Source organism: Xiphophorus maculatus, chromosome 22 (genome assembly GCF_002775205.1).
Source record: "Xiphophorus maculatus strain JP 163 A chromosome 22, X_maculatus-5.0-male, whole genome shotgun sequence".
Taxonomy (NCBI): Eukaryota; Metazoa; Chordata; class Actinopteri; order Cyprinodontiformes; family Poeciliidae; genus Xiphophorus; species Xiphophorus maculatus.
This window is the reverse complement of record NC_036464.1, coordinates 14812301-14826696: the sequence shown is the minus strand read 5'-3', so window position 1 is coordinate 14826696 and position 14396 is coordinate 14812301. Positions and strand designations below refer to the sequence as shown.

Below are 14396 nucleotides of genomic sequence, written 5' to 3'. Positions count from 1 at the left end.
CATCTACGTGTTACTGTGCTCTAAATGAAAAGAAACAAAACATTTCTAATAACAAACACGTCCAATCTATAGCAAAAATATAAACCACATAACATTTTCAAAATCCCCATGTTTGTCTTAGTACAGAAAATCTTAGTGTTGAACAGACATTCCCAAAAAAGACTATATATATATATATATATATATATATATATATATATATATATATATATATATATATATAAAGCTGTAAATCATATCATTTCTGGGAGAGAATTTTTTCAGTCAAACGGTATTTGATATGTAGACCAGTCAATGTGTATTTAAGAGGTTCAAGCTAAAACAGCTGCCATATATTTTGGTCTGAATATTTAAAAGAGTAAAAAAAAAAAAGTAAAAAAAGAGAAAACAAGGGAATTATGATCCGCTAAAACGGCAACAAACAGCGACCCAAGAAATTGTGTTAAAAACAATCCTTTAAACAACAAAGGAATATAGCGCCAGTTCATAAAATCAGAACATAAAAATTATCAAGTAAAAACAAAAAATAAATGAATCAGGTAATGAAAATATAGGTATGTGTACTTGGAATAAGCTACACGTTTGCTGATCCTTAAATAGTTTTTACATCATATGCAGCCTGTGGACCGAAGTGTCTGCTTAGAAGTCTACAGTCAGTGTTTTGGCACCTATGATATCTGTGGAGTATGTGCGCTGCATATTTCAAGCAAATAAAAATAAATTTTGGATCGCTCAAGTTGTTTAGAATAACCAAAGTTAGCTTAGCTGTCTGGTAATGTGTGTTGAACAGCTTCTTCTTCCTATATGCAAGTCTATTTTTACCATTAACAAAAAAACAACAACACCGTAGCAGTTTCTTAAAAGTTTCTTCTTCCCATCAAAGAAACGTTCAATCAAAGGTACCACTGATAAATTCCTTCAGAATCAGAAACCGTGTTAAAGCTCATCCAGTCACAGAAAACATCCGTCACCGGAACCATGCACCATTCCCCCCCCCCTCAGTTTCATCAATAAAACCTTATTGAATAAATCCCCACAACATATCTGCCAACTCTAAGCTCACATACTTAGTTTTTAACACCAAACACACCCAGCTCTGTGCAAACCGCATAAAACAGATCTGTTCCTCCCTGTGTGCCTTTAAAAACCTCCCTCTGAAGCAAACAACTTCAGATTTTGCTTATTGGAGGATTGAAAGATTTTAAATACTTTTCCTGAATACAAAAGCTGCAGCTGAGCTCATAATGGAGCTCTTCTTAGTGTTTGTGTAGCTTTAACTTGTTAAAATGATAAAAGAACCAGAAGTAAATACAGAGAGAAGAGTGAAGTCAGATTTGTGGCTTGTTTAAAAAGTAAATAGTTACTGGGCTCTGAAAAATCCAACAGACAATATGGACTTCTGTTTAATTTGTTTTTCAAAGTTAAATAGTTTGCCGTCGCAAAAAGAAAATTGTGTGTTGGTGTGAGTCCTGCTGAGATGATCCACTAAAAAGCAAGTTGACAGATATGTTGGGCAGCTCCACACTGCTACAGCTGAGTGTTGCGGAGATGTTTAAACACACAACAAAAGTTTCCAGCCAGTAAGAGGCACTTTCCCCCTACAGCACGTCATTCTCCGAACTGAAGAGAGCTGCAAGGCCCAGTTGTTCAGTCTCCACTATATCCTTGTCTGGCTTCGGCTTCTTGAAGAGTGATGGAAGGTTGCGGATGTGGACCTCCTTCCTGAACTGCTGGCAGAGAGCTTTCTGTGGGGGAGAAAAAAAGTTAAAACAAGAACATTTTCATTAGATTGTTCGGCACCATTGAGCTAGGGGAACATTTTCTGCTGCTGAGAACAGAAGATTTACAGCAGAGTCAAAATCACACTGCTGATCTCCACTGTGGGGTTGGGCCTCTAATCACGTTGGAGAGGAATTTACACTGAAGATTGAAAAGTGAAGCGCTGCTCTCTAGTGCTTAAATGTGGCATTACCCCGATAGTTCCTGCAAGGAGCTTCTTGAACTGGTCTCTCCTTTTCTTCTCTCCAACCTTCTGGGCATTGGGTTCCACCAGCCTTTGATCGTAGAGGTCCAGAGCTTCAATGCTGATGTTTGGAATTTGGGTCATCACTGCCCGCAGCTCAATGTAGCGAGGCCGCTAATGCAGATGGACAGACAACAGAGAGAGAGACCTTCTCAGCAAGGAAACATTTAGAAAATGCTCAGATAACAGTAGGACTGAAATGATGGATCAGATTAATTGATTACTGAAATAACTGACAGATAATTTAGCAATCGGTTGATCATCAAGTGGAGTACACAGACCAAAAAAAGGGCAACATATTCAGAGCAGTAATTAAGCCAAAACTGTACAAAGAAGAGTATTGACATTAGGCTCACCAGGTTTTCGTAGATGAGCATTGCTAGGTTACAGAGGGGAGTGTTGCAGGCTTCATGTTGCCCGTGAACCTGCAGAGCTCTGAGAACGCTGGTGTAGAACCATGTGACCGCTTCAGTGAGGAGGTTACCTGCTACAACCTGGGTGGAAACGGTCACAGATGATTAAGGCCATTTTTATGCATATCACGTCAAAGATGGCAACTGCCAAAAAATTAACTACATTTAGAAAACGTGAAAATGAGATCATTGATTTGGGAGGATATCTGGGTCCTGGGTGTCATCAAGAGGAGTCTGGCTGAAGCAACAGTTATGAATGAGGTGTGGCTCATGTACACCAACAAGGAGTTATTATCAGATTCCTGGATCAAACAGGAAGTCCTGCAGCTTAATTTAATATAATAGTTTTGGCACTGTTGCTATGGGCTTCACCCCATATCACTGCTCTGGCTGCATCCAACAGGATTTCTTTTAATCACCAAAGAACAACCTTTGAACTTCACTCAAATAAATATAATGCAGTGTCTTAGTCAAGCCTCCTGTATATAAAAATCCGTTTTTGCTGGAGTCCCAACATATATGGCTCCCAACTGGAGAATAGTACGCACACCTCCAAATTGTGCAAAGGCTTTTTAGCTTAGACAAATTGCACGTTGTTCAGGCTGCAACTCAAATGAAACATTTATCTCCCATGAAGTCATATTGTAGTTAACAACTTTTGTTTTGGGGGGGAGGGAGGGTAGTTTCTTTATATATATAATTTTATATATATATATATATATATATATATATATATATATATATATATATATATATATATATATATATAATACTTTTATAATTGTACAATAATCACAGTGCAATTTATGAAGGAATAAACATAAACGAAACCCTCAGGCTTGAGATTCTCTTTAAGATTAGCTCAGAGAGATCACCATATAACAGATTGCAAATTTTCTGATGATTGCTTCTGACTGCATGTACAGAATGCAGTGCTAGCTTAAATTTATTGGGCTGAATAGCATATTCAAAAAGTAGCGTCAACTGCATCCCATTGTGCTGATAAACTGATGAAAAACCATGTGGTGTTTACTTCTCCGAAAACAAGACAGACTGATTTTGGCGGTGCAGAAACCTCTCATATTTATATGGAAGGTACACAGACTCTAAACTCTCTTTTTTATTATTCTCCTCTGTTTTACCAGTTGTTACTGCATTACTGTGTACTAACTAGATTACAGGGTGGAGAGGTAACTAAGCCCTGTCATGTGTATTGGACAAACAACACAGTTGCAGGACGGCATCAAGGACTGGAGTTAAAGGCCCCAGTCCTTAACTCTGGTGTGAAGAATGGCTGCACTTTACTTTTTAAAAAGCTAAGTAAAAGTAACAGAAACATAAATGCATCCAAAACTGCTCCTATTGACAAATAAGAACATTGCAACTGAATAATGCAGTCATTAAAAAAACAACAACAAAAAAAACACATTTACGCCACATAAATGCTTTGTGCCAAAATAGACTGAAGCTCTGTATAGTCTTGGCTTTTCCTTAAGTTGTTTAAAGACTACTTAGTTTTTGGACTTTTGTGTATTGAAAATGCAGAATATGATTTTTGAAAATTACATTTTTTAACACGTGGACCATGAGCTGTAACAAGTAGTTTCAGTTGAAGACAAAATATATTACAATAAAACCCTAAAAAGAAAAAAAAAGAAAGACTGCTGCAGTCTGGACGCTACCTGCCGCAGGAGGTTCCAGCAGACCATGGACGCCGTTCGGTGGCAGTTTGTGGTGTCCTTCCAGGACAGTGAGGTGAACGAGAGGGTCAACAATGACATATACACATTCTGGGAAAGAGAGAGAGAAAAAAAAGCAAAACATTAAGTTTAGGCGCGCTATTTAAATGTGAACATGGTTTATATTTTTTTTAATCTGAAACTGACCTCGTGTTTCATCAAGCATTTTCCAAGCTCACTCAGCTCTTCAGTGGGTTGAGGGGAAGACGCTACCTGCGCCAACTCCATCACCACATCTTCCTCTGCGAGAGCACATTTTTAGCAAAACAAGCATATTTTTTTTCTCACTCGAGATAAGAAAAGTATAACTCCACTCTTACCATCGAGTTCCTCTTTATTTGCTGCTTGTTCGGGCACTTTTCTGGAAATACAGCTTACATCTAAAAGAGAGAGGAAAGAAGATGGGTGTTATGAAGCCATCAGAACTCACATTTCACTTGGTTGGAGAAAACGCTGATCAGGCAATTCTTATCTTCCAGTTAGGAAACCAGCTAACTGATATACTCTGGTGTCTTCTGACCGATCAAAACATCTGCACAGCATCAAGTCCGCAGCATCACACGACATTAGATGCGACTCAACCGGAAATAAAACACCACCTGGTTTGTGACGCGTGTCTTAAAATGTGCCAAGAATGTTGCAAAGAAGTTTATGTCATCACTTCATGTAAAAAGAAACTCTATAGAAGTGATCCTTATATTCATGATTGTGCTCTTTAAACAAAAAAAAGAGAATAATGATTTTTCTTTATGTAAAACACGAGCAAAAGCAACGATTTGTGGGACTTACTGAGCAGATCCAGAACCTCCCTGGTGAGCAGGCGAACCAGCTGCTCCTCCAACATCTCCTGAGTCACAGCGCAGTCCTCGTAGACCACCTGCTCCTCCTCATCCTCGTCACTGAGAGCACAGAGAGGTCAATTTGAAAATTAAAACACCAATCCTACATATTTAGAGCCTAAATGAGGACTTTGCTGAAATTAATTTCTACCATATTTACAAGTTTCAGAAAATAACCTGCTGCTCCTAATTTAAACAAACATCTGCTGCAACAGTGTGAATAACGGCTGCCATCTCGTCATTTTACAACAACTTACTTGACAGATGTCCTCTGGTTGATGAGCTGCCACTTTATGTTTAGTCTCTGCGGTATAAAGCAGAAGCATCATCAGGACACTTTGCTGTGATAATATTTAAAGCTAAATTTTATGCCAAATTAGACAAAAAAAATCAGGGTTCTGACCTGCAGCATGTAGGTGAACAAAGGCCCCAGCAGAGGGCGCAGCAGACTGTCATGATACTCTGGAGGACACGAGATCACTAGCTGCTTCAAAAACAACCGTATACTCGAGTCAAGGCAAATCAGTGTTCACACAAAATAAGAGCTTTGTTTTGTGTATAAATAAAACAAGGCACATCCTGACAAATTTAACAAATGACGAAGGATATGAATCATTGAGCGGAGTCTGTGGTCAGGCACGTGGTCGAGGGAAGTAAAGGCAGAGCCAATGATTCCTTCAGCCAGACTCTCCACGGTGTAGAAGTCCTGCAGCAGAGCCAGACCTGCGTTACCCAGGATATGGAAGCTGCAGGGAGACAGGAGGTAGAATGCATCAGGATGAGATGGCATCAAGACAAAATATAAAACTGTGTAACAGTTTATATAACAAACCATACCAGTTTTCAAATAACGAGTTAAAGAATCCCTGCATGCGATCCAAGAGGCTTTTATGCACTGGAGCATCATAAATATCCAGAGGAGGCTGTGGGAGACCTGAAAACATTCATTCAGGAAGCTTAATATTTTTAAATGAGTCTTCACTGAGGGCATACAAACACAATTAACACATGGAGGCTGCTCTTCTTACCAAGAATTACGAGTTTATCTCCATCCATCACATCATAAGCTCTGCAGAAAGTCTCACTAAGACGAACTACATTCTCTGGCATGAACAAGCTGTTCTGAGTCCTGCGAAAAAATTAAATAAACAAGCTTTACAATAAAATGTATTATGAGGACATTATTGACATATGTTACTGACAATCACACATTGGTCATGTAATTTCCAAAATATTTTTCTTCTTTTTAATATCAATTTTGTAAGTGAGAAAACTTAAGAATATCATAAACTCCATCCCTCCAACATATTTGGTTAATCAAAAACCCAGAGTGCTGTTAAAGTTATTTACACATTGGCATGCACACCTTATTAGAGCCAGCAGGTTGGGCAGGAAGGCCAGAAACTGAGCTGCACAAGGGTTTCTGTAGATGGGGGCTCCAGCAGGATTGCAGCCCACCACAAATCCACCGGCTCTCGCTTCTTCCAGGTCTGCAGGCCATCGCGCACGCTTCACCACCGCAAGCATTGCATACAAACAGAAGCTCAACTGCGAGGAAACACAAGCAAGTGATCAATAAGAATCAAAAACAAAACAACCATCCTTCTAGGCATAAACGACGTTGGGCAGAGCTGTGTATTTTTTTTTTTTTAACTCCACTTACTTGACCCCTGTTAGGTCCAGCTGTATCTCTCTCTTCTCTTTGCTCTGTGATCACTTCATCCGCACCAACAAACGACAGGAACTTGACAGGATCCCAAAGTACGCTGAAACAAACGTCAAAGTCAAACATGTTTCAATAAGTCTAAAAAAAATCAAATAAAATCATGCAGAATTTTACATAAAAAAAAAAAAGTCACAGCAACCTTGTCATCTCCTCAGAGGTCCACTGAGTGATTATTGGGGCCATTAGTTCATCTAGAAAAGCCTTTTGCTTTTCAAAGTCTTTAAACTGGTTACTGATGAGCACCAGAGCTTCCATCTGGGAGCATTTCTCCAAGAAAGTCAGCAAGGCTTCATTTGCAAACAACTCTTTCATGTGGTTGTAAAACATGTCAAAGCAAGGCTGCGGAAGAAAAAAAAGGTAACTGCACAAGTTAAAAACGGTGACTCAGGTTGATTTTTGTTAAAAACTGGGATAAAAACATAAATTACAAGGATAAACTGTGGGTAATCCCGGCAAATTTTGATGATAGCCGAGCACGCGTGTCTCCGAACATTCTTCACAGCTCGACTCCGGGGTGCCTGAAAACAAGGGTTGGAATGTTTTATTTACAATTCAGATAAGAGAGATTGTGAAAAATTAGTCTGCTAGTGAAAACAACTTACCTTGTTTTCCAAATCAATGTGAAACGTGACGGCTTTGAATAGCTGTGGAGCCAAAACACAGACAGAAAGAGGTAATCAGTAAGAACAAAGAGACGTGGCTTGAGAATTGCAAAATTAGCTGTAAGTGTAGATGAAGGTACATATATAGAGATGTTTATATGTAAAATTCTGAAAAAAATCCTTTAAAGGAAATCAAAATGTTCAAAGGGACAAAGTGTCTTCTTCTCATTTTTGGATCAAATAGACCAATTTTCAATCGAACCTTGTAGAGGACCTGTGGCACAAACTGTGGCCTGTGGGTGACGAAGGGAAAGAGGGCAGAAATGTTGCTCAGCACACAGGACAGGATGAGTGGTTCTCTGGTTTCGTAGTTCAGCACGCCCTGCAGGAGCTCCATGCTCTGATCTATCGGCAACTTCTGCGCATGTCGAAGAAGAAAGGTGAGAATACATCACATTTGCCCTTTTGATACTACCAAGTCATTTTTTTTCTGTACTGTGATAAACATTTAGTCACCTCCTCATCCAAGCTTTTGAAGATCTGATGCATCACACACTCCATGAAGACAGTCAGCGCATCCCACTGAAGGACGGATGGAGACATCAAGGAACACAGACCCTCTGCAGTCTTCGCTGGAGAGAAAAGCAAGTTTTCAGAGTAGAAGAGTTAGCTACTAGTGGAAAGAAAATAAGGACACTGATTTGTAATTTGACTTCAAAGGAGACTTTATGAAGGCTACAAGTATAAAAACAACATGTTGCATTAGCTGTGGTGCTATAGAGTCAAAGTTTTTCTGAGCAAAAAGGAAACAGTCAAACCCTTACATGTCGTTTCTCCAGGATCAACTGGACTGGCGACCTGGAACCGAAGCCATTCTGCTGCGGTGTGGAAAGCTTCTACTGGAACGATACGACTTAGTGTCCTCAAAACGTCCCCGTGCTGCGACCGATAAGCTTTAAGACAAATCAAAGGAATAAACACCATAAAAACCAACAATGAAACCAAGGAGCCTACAAGAGAATGAGCTGATAAAACCTACTGGAAAAGAAAGAGTTGAAGTCCTCGTCACTGTCGAAGTCCATTCGTGAGTACACACAACTAGGGCTGTCTTGTCTAGAAGGAAAGCCAGTCTGGAAGACGACAAATAAAACTTTATAAAATGCTGTGAAAAAGTATTTTCATCCTTTCAACTTTAACACATATCTCACAATACAACCACTGTGCAGTTTGTTTTCTCCATCAACCCTGTGGATGATCATATAAGAAAGGAGACTCTCACCCTAACAAGGTTGGTTGTCGATACTTTGAGGTATTTGAGGGCCATCTCCACAACTACAGGGACTTTTGATAGATTCTCGTGTCTGAACAAACTGGCCCATGTTGACACAGTGCAAGATTTTAAAAACTGCAGAATATAAAAGGAGAGGGAAAAAAACACACATCAGCTAATAAGTACAGCTCAAGCACAAAGTTTTAAAGAAAATTGAAGCAACATCCAAGTATTAGCCCGCCGATAATTAGCAGTAACTAACCTGACTGGAATGTGTAGTAAAGGCTAATAAGGCTTCGGTGTACTTGCTGAGATTTGGAGGAACTTCAACCTCTGAACATGAACCCTGTGGGGGGACATCATTTCAGAGTCCATTGTGATCAAAGCGCACGTTAAACAGAGAGAACACGCTCGTACAAGTGTGACCACACTGGGAAAAACTCACCACTAACGAGCAGAGCTGGAATCCTAGAGCGCATAGGACCTGACAGAGCCGCTTCAGGAAAACGTAGCGCCGCTCCACCACCTCCACTTCTCTGAAAACACAATAAGCACCATGAAGCACACAGTAACTTGATGTTAAGAGTAAATAAAAACATCCAATTCATTTTTTTTTACAAGGATAGACATGTGACAGAACTCACTGTGGTTTGGAGGAATTTGGACATATCGCTAAACCATCTGCGGATCTGGACACAGATACAGAATATTAAATATATATTATAAAACGACGCCTTCAGAATAATCAGAAGAACAGAGCAGCAGGTTCAGCAGCAGGTTCACTCACTGGGCTGCAGACAGGATATACTGGATGGCCACATCATTAAACAGCAGCATGAAGGGTTTCCTCTCCTCCAGTTTGCCCTGCAGGAGAACACCATACGAACTATAAATATGTTCCATTTATTATCCTGATGCAAGTTATGATACAAATATCTTTTCAGTTTATTGAACAAGAGTAAGAGTTCAGCAACACAGAACAAATTAAATCTGGTCCTTTAAATAATTTCCTATGAAAAACCCTCAATCCTAATTAGAAGACCAACTCCATTTGTGCGCTGTGTTTTGTCAGTAATAAAACAGGTCAGGAGTTAAGTATGAAACAATAATGGTGCTTAACACAGCATCAACCTAAACAGATAGGACCAAGTACTCAAGCTGCAAAACGTCTAACAGGTCATAAGTCTGAACTACAACATTCGCTTTAACACCGGCTCGCATAAAAGTCTGGAGAAAGTGGGTTTCTAATCATCTAGAGAAATTCAGCATCTTGTGTTTTTATTTACCAGCTGTGTCTGAAGTGTTCTTCTTCATGTATTTCCTTACACTATAACTGGCTGTAGGAAAATACAGCAAAATCTTCCAGGGAAGTGTTTTTGGACCTGGGGCTTCACAGCCAAAAGAGAACAAGCAAACTCAGAAGACAAAGGAAAGAACTGGAGCTTCCTGCTCAGCTTTTATTGTGGAAGCTTAATCCAGACTAACTAAAAGTACAGATCTATTTGACATTCTGCTAAACTGAGACTAATGTTAGTGTAGTTCAATAAAGCGCTCATAATTAGTGATTGCTTAATAAAACCAAAGCATGCAAAGCTTCTCCGCTACTTCCATCTCTTTCACCGGTTTGTCAATCCAGTGCATGGCACTGGATTTGTTAAGTCATTATTTGATGACATAACAAAAAGGTCCCACATATTACCAACATTATTATTGTCTAATATTCCTTTTAAAAAGGTGCACTGTGACGTTTTCCTCTAATTGTACCAGAAGCTGTACGGACAAGTAATAAAAAGGAATGAAATATTACTGACTGAATGTTTTTATTTTAGCAGCCTGATAAACTTATTGTTGGTCTCCATCTCTAATTAGGCATTAATTGTTTGCAGACATATCTGTGTTGGAAAATCCTGAATAGATGTTAAAAAGTCTGAAAAATTTCTCACTCCTAAAGTAATAACTTCTTTAAAATAAATAGGACATTCCTCCACTTGGATGTTCTGTTATTAGATTTCAGAGAATCTGTCAAGGCTAATGCTTTTGTTCATCATTTACAAGTTAGCTAACTGCAACCATTACTCAAATTATTTAATATTAATAGACCATGGCTAAACAAATGCTGGCCTGTGAATAATTACGCAATATATATATTTTTTCAAACCTTAAATTTATTATGTAGAACCAGCTGGTTTCAGAAATGAAATCAGGAAAAACTAAATGTTTTTCTGAGTAACAATGATCTTAAATTGTTATCAAACACTATAAGGCTGTTGGCCAGAATTACTATAAAAACACTGATGATCTCTGATCAAACCATAAAATTTAAACATACAGAAAACTATAAAGGATGACTAATAAAGCGGATGAATCTTCATGCAGTTTTCCCGCAACTCACCTTCCGGCTTAAAGCAATAAGCAGGCACTCTGAGGCCTCCAGCTGCAGCTCGGGTTCACTCAGCAACAGACACAGCATCTCCAGCAGCTGACAGTTCCTGGAAGTGATGTGCACCAGTGTCACCCAATCTATGTAGCCTGCGAGCGTATTCAGCGTGGCCACGGCCACTCGACAGTGAGCTTTGGCCTGTGTGCAGGTAAAATGTTAAAATAGACAAATGAGTACATTGCGAGGTGTGAAATGAACCAAATTGTAATGCGTAAAATGAGGGTTTTTGTAAATACCTTCAGTACAAGGCCTGGTTCCTCCTTCTGGAAAAACAAAACAAAACTGCTAAGACTGCTACTTTTTGGAGACCTAAAACAATCTAGCTAAGGTTTCACTAACCGATTTGCGGTAGTCCTCAACATTGATATGCAGAATGGCCAACAAAAAACTGAAGATGTTGTCCATATCCTGGGTGAGTGTCTGTTGGATGTCTCTACGCCGCTGAGCGGGTAACGTCTGGAAGGTGATCACGTCCTCTGCCAGCCTCAAGAGGATCAGCATGACCAGCTCGGTCTGTGCCTCCTACCACAAACATCCATTTTACTTCATTTAGCATAAAGAAATTATTAATTTTCTAAAAAAATGAAAAAAGCGATTATTTATCATAAATTTTACTTTAGGAACCCTGGAAACTTCATGAACAGAAATTAAAAAGATGAACACAGTCATAACCACAAACATCAATGTATTTTAATTGAATTTTATAAGGTAGACTAAAACAAAGTAGTGCACAGCCGCAAAGTGAGAGCAAATATATGCATAACAGGATGTTGTACAGTTTTCTTTCAACAGTGGAGTTTTTCCTATATTACATGGACCAGATTTGTGATAACTAACCTCTTAGCTCATGGCAGATTCTCATGTCTGGGTATGCTTTCAATTGTGCCGCACTTGTTGTATTCTCAGGTGATGGAAATGAAGCAGTACTCTGTGACATGTTTAAAGCTGGTATACTAGCTGCTATATTGTTTTATAACACAACCCTGCTTTAAAATTCATTCGTGACCCATCTGCTGCGTTCCATTGTCTTTATGATACTGTTTGCTCACTAATGTCCTTTACCAAAGCTCTGAAGTCTTCTCAGAACAGCAGTCTTTATGATGGTGTCAGATTAAAAATTAATAAATACAAATGCATGCAACACTTTTCAGATTTTTATCTGTAACAAAAAAAAAAAGAAAGTAGGATTCTTTCTTTTCACTTCACAGTTACGGCCTACTAGGTATTGGTGAATAAAGTAAAATGTGTGGTTTAAACATGGCCATAACTTCAGTGAAAATTGTTGAGCTCACTTTATTTGCCAAACAAATAAAGTGAGCTCATGTTTGGGTAGTGAAGCAGGGTGAGTATCACTAATCATCCACTGAAAAATATTTGCTTGCAAACCATTACGTAACCCTATTCAAACTAAAATGACACTGGATAAGGAAGCATGTTACACTTACTGCATTGTTTATGCCACTCACCCCTTGGCTAGAGAGAGACTCCATCTCTTTCAGCATGTCTGGCCAATGTTGAGGCCATTCTCTTTTAATCATTTCCACCACAATCCGAGATAGGGCATCTTTGACGTGGCTCTCTTCCTCCAGGATAGAATGGGTGCCCTAATGAAACACAGTGATAGCTGTCAAACACAAGTTCGGTGGTGTTTATCTGATCTAAGTGAGATGGTTATTTCACTATCCTTTTACTGTCACACCTACAGTTGTTAGCAGCTGCATGGCACACTCTTTCAGCTGGACCTTTTCTTGCTGCTGCATGTTGTTCCATCGAAACCTGGGAGAACAAAATTGATCATCACACCATACTGCTTTTTATCATATTAGGATTTAAAATATCACGTAATAGACTTACTTGATGACCTGCTCCAGTATTTGTAAGCCAAAGTGTCTCACTACAGCCGGCTGACTTTTGTCTGCTAGGTGTAGGCCACATGGGACACAAAGGGTGCTCGTCTCTTTAAATTCTTCACAAAACTGTTGAGAGGAATAACTGGTTACTTTACAGCGAATTTATACCAACTAAATGTTAAAGTGCACTTGAAATTACACTTGAATGAACTTGCAGCCAGGTACACGTGTTAGGCATAAAATCAACAGCTTGCTCTAAGCGAATAAAAGAATCCCGAGCCGTTTAAGAAATAGATGACCTGTGGACAAAATGTGGAGAGTTGATTTGATTAAATTAAGTTTTCGTTTCCTTGTTCCAAGGTCTAATTTGTTATTCGTGTGAATGAGTGAACATGAGTCAACTATTCATTTATTCATACTAGGCTAGCTTCCCCAACATTTTAACTTTTTAACATCTAATTCGGGACGACTGAAAAGACGTTTCCAAGTAACTGTTACAAAGACACTACTGAACAATAGAAGCAGTTTATTTATAGTTTACAGTCACATCATTATAATCTCCCGATCGTCACAATAAATGACAAGGTAAGCTAACTAGCTAGCAATCGGTAACAGTGCTACCTTCAGGGCCTCCAGACGGTAAATCTGGCTGGTTTCTGCGTCCATTATCACCATCACGGCTTTTATAAGCTGATCACACATGGCAGCCACCTGCTCAGCCATGACTTCAGGTAGCGTCTGTCACACCGTTAAGACGAAAGCAAGCAACTCCCTTATGCAAAGCGCCGCTCTACAGTGGGTAACGTGCAGACAGGGAAACACCGACGTCGGCCAACGTGCGCGAAGAGCGAAGCTGGGATAAGTTAGAGCCCCTTGGCTTGCCGTTAAAGCTGAATTCTGGGCGTTGTAGTCCTCTTTCCTTCTTTATTTCGTTTTTTTATCTTTCTTTCTCTCTTTCTTTCCTTATATTTATGATTTCCATATTTAGCTGTTAAATTATGCGTTTGATCATTTTGTTTAGATTTAAGAAATAAGATTTTTTTAATATATGTATTATTTTATTTGAATGTATTATTTTGTTTAGTTTTATTGAAACTGTCTTTATTTTTATCTACTGACATATTTCTTTGATGTTGCCCCTTTTGAGCCTTAATGGAACATAATTTTTCAATTATATTTTGTTTCCTTGTTATTATTATTAGAGTTGTTGTTGTTGTCATTGCTAGTAGTACCTTAATCAAATTTATGTATTTTTATCAATTGATATATTTAATAGTTTAACTTCTTAATTTATTTCCATTTTTAATCAGATACAATTTTTAAGTACATTTTTATCATCCATTTGTGGAATTATGTATTTCTACTAAAGATAGTGTCAGTGGGGATAGTTTGAAGATTAATCAGTCAATGCTCAATATGATAAGCCATAGACAATTCAAATATTTCACGGTGAACTGGTGGATTTTTACTTTTTTTTCTTAGAATTTCATACAG

The 14396-nt window shown here is 38.8% G+C and overlaps 1 protein-coding gene across 1 annotated transcript; it reads right to left on the bottom strand.

Moving 5' to 3' along the window:
• Positions 1-231: 231 nt before the first annotated feature.
• xpo5 (exportin 5) lies at positions 232-13729 on the bottom strand. Its single transcript, XM_005801637.3, has 33 exons — positions 13524-13729; positions 12907-13028; positions 12756-12828; positions 12519-12656; positions 11392-11574; positions 11289-11315; positions 11005-11190; positions 9400-9476; positions 9257-9301; positions 9058-9148; positions 8875-8958; positions 8622-8747; positions 8382-8472; positions 8167-8295; positions 7859-7974; positions 7605-7760; positions 7343-7384; positions 7169-7258; positions 6880-7079; positions 6678-6780; positions 6381-6562; positions 6043-6143; positions 5852-5948; positions 5624-5760; positions 5418-5515; positions 5272-5318; positions 4965-5074; positions 4496-4555; positions 4323-4417; positions 4119-4226; positions 2380-2517; positions 1973-2137; positions 232-1745 (listed from the first exon to the last, which is right to left on the bottom strand). The coding sequence occupies exons 1-33, from the start codon at positions 13623-13625 to the stop codon at positions 1599-1601; spliced, it is 3666 nt and encodes a 1221-aa protein (XP_005801694.1). The 5' UTR covers positions 13626-13729; the 3' UTR covers positions 232-1598.
• Between the last annotated feature and the right edge of the window lie 667 nt (positions 13730-14396).